Here is a 6,452-nt window from a genome sequence, read left to right on the forward strand (position 1 = left end):
ATCTATCTACATGGTCCAAGGGAGAAGATGGGCTTGCCCAATGGCTGGGCTGGCTTTTCCCATGATTTCATGTTCTGGCACAGTCTCACAAAGAGTCAGAATTACAACATGACCTTAAAGATTTAACATGAGTACTTTTGTCAATTAGAAAAGTAGAGTGAAGTTCACTAAATCTTTATGTCATGTATATGGGTCTACAATTTCACACTTATTCTAGGACCTATGAATGTTAGGGACCATCCTATGAGGAGGGATGGAGTGGGGAAGATGTTATAGAATGTTGAATGGCCAGTTTCTGAAGGCCAATTGGATGTGGAGGGGATCTCCCAGATTCCCACTTCAAGGAGCCTGAGCTCTTCAGAGAAGGTTTAATATTGAAGGGAGAGGAATCAGCCTGTTATCAGTTTCATAGGAAGATTAGTGTGGGTAGACAGAGGGAGCGATGGGCAGCAGAGGATCATGGGAGTGTACCTTAAGATACAATCATGGTCACAGGAAGTGGTCAGGATGGATGAGGTAGATGGAGAAAGAGAGAGAGAGTCTCCAGTGACCAGTTTAACCCATGCTGTTGTGGATTCCAGATAGAAGACATGGAAATCAGCCTTCCGAACATTCACTACTTCAACATCGACATGTCCAAAATGGGGCTGGTCAACAAGGAAGAGGTAAGAGACTTTAAAAACATTGAAAGCACGTTTCTGCTCTGTCTCCCTCCAGTCTCCTTGTCAACTTGGGACAATATCAATGCCTAAAACCTGTAGCAGCCGCTGGCTAGGGATAATATTTATAGTTGCCACTGATTAGAACCCTCTTTGGCTCTGGCTCTTTCAATGCCTGAGGCTGAGTACTCCAGAAGTGGATGAGAGATCACAAAGGGAGCATGCTAGCTGCAGGGAGGAACAAAGAGAAGGAACAGAGTGTGCCCAAGGAAACAGCTCTAAGCTCTCCTTGGGAAAGTGCCACCGAAGGTCGCAGCTGCGTTTCTCTTCCATCATGAGGTGATGGGTAAAGGAAGGCTGTATTTCTCATTTTCTTTTATCATGCCCACCTTTTGATTAAGCAGTCAGCTCAGCAGCACACAATACGCTTGGGAGACATGAAAGTGTGTTTATGCTACTGATGGCAAGAACAGGAAATGTATGCTTTCAAAGGGAACCTTTGTCTCAGGAAATATACAGCCCTGACTTCCTTTTTAGCTATGACAATCAAATTGTCTGACTAGGCAGCCTGGAGCCCTGATTGGTGGCCTCTGTGGTCACATCCTGGGAAATCAGAACTGACCCTGCCCCATGGACATTTTCAGTGGTAGATAGATGGGCCCTTTGGCCCATCTGCAGCATCATTTGGAGTAACTGCTTTTAGTGTATGTGAGGGAGAGAGGTAAGGAAGAGACTGTCTATTTGAATGTTTCTGCGGGTGGAGACCACACGCTCTGATGCATAAGTTTAACAGAAGAGTCTCTAGAAACTTAGAGCTGCTGACCTGGAGTCTCTCAACTCTCCCTCCAGTACCTGAAATCTCCTTTGCAAATAGTGCTGGTGGGTCTCACTGGCTCTGAACCATCAGCCACACATGGATGCTGGCCCGGTGCTGGACAATGAGCACCAGATGTATATAACGTGTACGAGGTGATCTAGGACCCTGGCTGGTGGAAGAGGGAAAGTTTGGCCCTGTGTTCACCGAGCTGACAGGACAGGCAGCACGAGTTACCTCAGAGGAAGGCAGCGCACTGCGTTTGTGAATGAGGACGGAAGCTTTGGGAATGATTTCTTGCTGAGTGGCAGGACATGGGTTTGAAGGCAATTTCAGCCATGTCTGCCGGAGGCAAAACAAATGAGCTCCAAAGAGAAAAAAAAAAATGTGCAGACTAATGCTCAGCTCACAGCACAGTGGAGGGGGTTTCTAAGGCATCTCCTGAGCCTTGGGCCTCCATCCATCCCCTCCAGAGCAAAGTGGATGAGTCATTGCTGCAGAAGGGGTGGGAGGTAGAGGGTGGGGTGGGCATGGAAGGGATAGGGATGGGGGTGGGGGCGATGGTTGGGAGTTGCAGAGAGCAAAATAAAAAGTTGCAGAGAAAGCTCCTTCTTAGATCCCAGCCCAGGCCTGGAAATCAGAAGCCCTGAGCTCTTTCAAGAATCAGTCTCTCTTCTCTCTCTCTCTCTCTCTCTCTCTCTCTCTCTCTCTCTCTCTCTCTCTCTCTCTCTCTCTCTCTCCTCTCTTTCTCTGTTTCTCTCTGTGTGTGTGTCTATCTCTCTCTCTCTTACACACACACACCTATCCACACACACCTACCCATGAATAAAGTGTCCTTACATACGGGAACCATGTGAAGGCAACATATGAGAAGCAGGAAGCTGATGCGCAGTGACAAGGGCTGGGGAGTGACAGTGACAGAGTGGGAAAATAGAAAGACTTTTAAACACATCAGTCTAGACAATTTACACTGTGCTCGCAGCCCTGTGGACCTCAGATGGTCACATGGCTGAGTTATAGCTATGGACAACAACTGGTGTCCAAAATGAGTTATCAGAGAAGGTCAGATTTACTTGCTGAATTTTAAAAAGAAGGATTGTATCGTGCATTTAGAAACATCCATATCAGCTGGACAGTGGTGGCACACACCTTTAATCCCAGCACTTGGGAGGCAGGTGGATTTCTGAGTTCCAGGCCAGCCTGGTCTACAGAGTGAGTTCCAGGACAGCCAGGGCTACACAGAGAAACCCTGTCTTGAAAAACCAAAAAAAAAAACCCCAAAAAACAAAACAAACAAACAAACAAAACAAACAAACAAACAAAAAGAAACATCCATATCCTAATGACCAACAAACAAGTCAGCTTGGGTTCCCAGCTTCCATGTAAATAGCCAAGCACTGTGACATTTGTCAGAAGTCCCAGCACTGAGAAAGTAGAGACTGTGGGACCCTTGGAGCTCACGGGCCATCCAGTCTTGCTGAACTGATGAGCTAGGACCAGGAGATAGCGCAGTAGGAAAAAGCACTTGATCTATAAGCCTGATGACCTGAAGTCAGAACCCTGAACCCCTGAAAGGTAAAACAAAGATGCTACTACACAAAATTACCTTCAGACTTCCCCAAGAGTGGTGTGTTACATGCAACACCCTTCTCAGTTCCTACACACACACACACACACACACACACACACACACACACATACACACTCACACATAAATACAATAACCCAAAACCCCATACAAAACACTCAAAATTCCTATACCTTCTGAAAAAGCAAGCCATCGATCAACTGTAGCAAGGAAACTCAGGCCCTGCTAGACTTGAGGTCAGTGTTCTTCGAGGAGTTTCATCCTTGACAATATGACATTCTTGCTTTAATATTGGCTCCTGGTAAGGAGAGTGTTCTCTCTGACGTTACCCTGTGCTTCCTCTACAGGTCTTGCTGCCTCTCGACAATCCCTACGGCAAAATCACAGGGACGGTCAAGAGGAAGCTGTCCTCAAAGCTGTGACATTATGGCTCCAGCCAACTGCAATTCTGGCGATGACTGAGTGTTTACCTGCAAAAATTCCAACTCAGGATATTGATTGCTTTGTTCTGTATGAAATAATTGCTTTTTTTGTTGTTGTTGTTCCTTGTTCAACAAGGAACTTATAGTTGTGTGTATGTGGAGCCCTTTATTAGCAGTCACAACATGCTCTATGGCTGTGGGCAGTTCCCTTGAAAATGACTGAGCAGTGTTAGGAGAATCACATTTCTCCTTGCTGTTCTTGTGTTCTCTGCCTTGGAATCCGTCTTTAGAATCCAATCATTAAGGAAATAATCATAAAGTACTGGCTTCTGCTACACTGATTAATCTGAACACAAGAAGCAAACACTGTCATCATCCTAGAGATATGTCTGGATCTAACTGAAAACACAATAAAACCATGTGAAAAAAATCCTCATAGTGTTTTTAAAAACTCTGGCACTCTGAGTAACGCTCAACATGGAGGAGGGCGGCTGGGCATGAAACTCCAGCCAGCTGGGGAGTTATTGGGCATGAAACTCCAGCCAGCTGGGGAGTTATTGGGGTTTGATTGAGGCTGGACGAGGAAGTCAGCTTCCTAGGGGGTATGGCACGTGGTATGCCAATCCCACTGAAGGGCACTAGGTGGCATGCCTAGAAGTAGTCAGATAAACCCAAACTGGCCTCAGTGGGAGAAAGAGAAAGAACGTGAAGTTAGGTGAGTGAGAAAGACTTGGGATGAGCTGGGATGGGAGGTGAACATTATCAAAACATATTGTATAACATTCTCAAATAATTAAAAAAAACATTATTTTAAATGTTTAAAACTGCTTTTAAGTTCCTCTACCAGTTAGCACGAATAAAGACAAGAACATTTTCAAAAAGCCCTTTGGCATTTGCAATTGATGATTTATTTCTAACCTAATAATGATTTTATGACCTTGTTGTGTTGCTTTTATGATTTTTACAACCCTTGCAGAATACTTACTACATACTGCGACATTAAATTAAAATACACATTGTTTTTCCTTGAGTAATGTGTGTCCCTCTGGTGTAAAGAGGCACTTTTACTAAGTGTTCAGCTAGTCTCCTGATAGATGGGTGAATACACACATAGAGCGGAGGCTCTAACACACATCTCATCTCTGATAGATGGGTGAATACGCACATGGAGTGGAGGCTCTAACACACATCTCTGATAGGTGGGTGAATACGCACATGGAGAAGAGGCTCTAACACACATCTCTGATAGGTGGGTGAATACGCACATGGAGAGGAGACTCTAACACACATCTCTGAAAACACAGGCAAAAGGATTCTGGACAACAGGATTCATGAATGAGGTTTACTTTGGGTCATGGACTTTCCTGACTCTTCCAATTATGAGAACCTATTGCTTTCATGATCAGAGGAGTTTAAGCATAACTGATGACTTAAAATGGATTCAGACTGGAGAGGCGATTAGTTTTATATCAATCACTGACATTATTCATTATATGTTATTCTACAAAGCTTAAAACGGATGACTTTAGAAGCCCAGAGTTAAGACCTGTGTATATGAACAACGCACTAACTTTTCTGTGGTTTTAAATGTGCTCTTTATTTTTAACATATTGATTCTATTATGAGCATGAGTGTTTTGTCTGAATGTATGTCTGTGCATTATGTGCATACTTAGTGCCCACAGAGGCCAGAAAAGAGCATTGATCCATAGGACTGGGTTATAGACGGCTGTGAATTGCCGTGTAATTGATCCATAGCACTGGGTTATAGACAGCTGTGAATTGCCGTGTAATTGAACTCTGATCCTCTGGAAGGACAGCCATGCTCCTCACCACTGAGCCATCTCTCCAGCCCTTGCCTTATTTTTAAAACAATAAAGTCTACATTGTTTTAGAAATGTCTCTGTAAAGCTCTCAGTATCATTGATAAATTGCTCCATTTACCTTTAATCTACTTTGGTCTTAGGTACTTGCTGTTGGCATTAGACTTCTATTGCTACAAAGAACTATTTGAGACAATTAACTTTAAAAGAGAAAAGGTTTATTTTGGCTCAAGGTTTTAGAGATCTCAGGTGGCCACTTTGCATTGGCGTTCTTGCCAGGGTGGCGCATTCTAGTGAGAGGACACACACGGAGAAATTTATGTCACAGCTCAGAAACAAAGATATAGAGGAAGAGTCTGGAACCCTTGCATACTGTGCCCTAGTGACCGAAGAATGTCTCACAGAGCCCTAGCTCTTCAAGACTCCGCTGGGTCTCAATAATACCATCCTGGGGGCCGAACACCTTTGGGACCACTCATCCAAGTCATAGCAAGGGTGTGGGCGATGGACAGGAAAAACTCACTAAAATCCTGGCTCCACCTTATATAGCTCAGCAGTTGTCAACCTGTGGGTTTCAACCCCTTTAGAGGTCAAACGACCCTTTCACAGGGGTTGTATATCAGATATCCTGCATATCAGATATTTGCATCATGATTCATAATACTGGCAAAATTACAATTATGAAGTAGCAACAGAATGATTATATGGTTGGGGGGATCATCACAACATGAGGAACTGTATTAAAGGGTCGAAGCTTCAGGAAGGTTGAGAGCCACTATGTACAGTACATGTTCAGCCTCTTTCCATTGCTGTGAGGCCTGAGAGTAATTAGCATCAGTCTGTGTGTGTCAGGTGAGAGGTCTATCATCGGGTAACTTACAAGATGCTATGCCTGCTTAGAAGGGGCACGGGAGAAGAAAGATCAAACAGTTGGACCAGGAAAATGCGACAACCACATTGAATGTTCACGTTACAAAGCTCATGAAACTCACGGGACTTTCATAACCAAATGGTGCGCCTTATTTTAAGTGCGCACTTGCTCCTTGCTCTGCAGCCCGGCGCTGTGCTCCGAGATCAACCACTACCGTGGCCATCTGTCTCACCCACCCCCACAGCTACCTTCGCCAAATGGCTAAGGTCTTACTCA

General features: G+C 44.5%; 1 protein-coding gene across 1 annotated transcript in view; it reads left to right on the top strand.

Annotated features, from left to right (window-relative positions):
• LOC116094386 (uricase) overlaps nucleotides 1–3,568 on the top strand; it is a 38,529-nt gene extending 34,961 nt beyond the window's left edge. The window contains exons 7-8 of the mRNA XM_031376190.1: nucleotides 582–665; nucleotides 3,409–3,568. Of these exons, the coding sequence (XP_031232050.1) occupies nucleotides 582–665; nucleotides 3,409–3,483 (159 nt within the window). The 3' untranslated portion in view covers nucleotides 3,484–3,568. The remainder of the gene's footprint in view (nucleotides 1–581; nucleotides 666–3,408) is intronic.
• Nucleotides 3,569–6,452: the final 2,884 nt, after the last annotated feature.

Source organism: Mastomys coucha, unplaced genomic scaffold (assembly GCF_008632895.1).
Source record: "Mastomys coucha isolate ucsf_1 unplaced genomic scaffold, UCSF_Mcou_1 pScaffold16, whole genome shotgun sequence".
Lineage (NCBI taxonomy): Eukaryota > Metazoa > Chordata > Mammalia > Rodentia > Muridae > Mastomys > Mastomys coucha.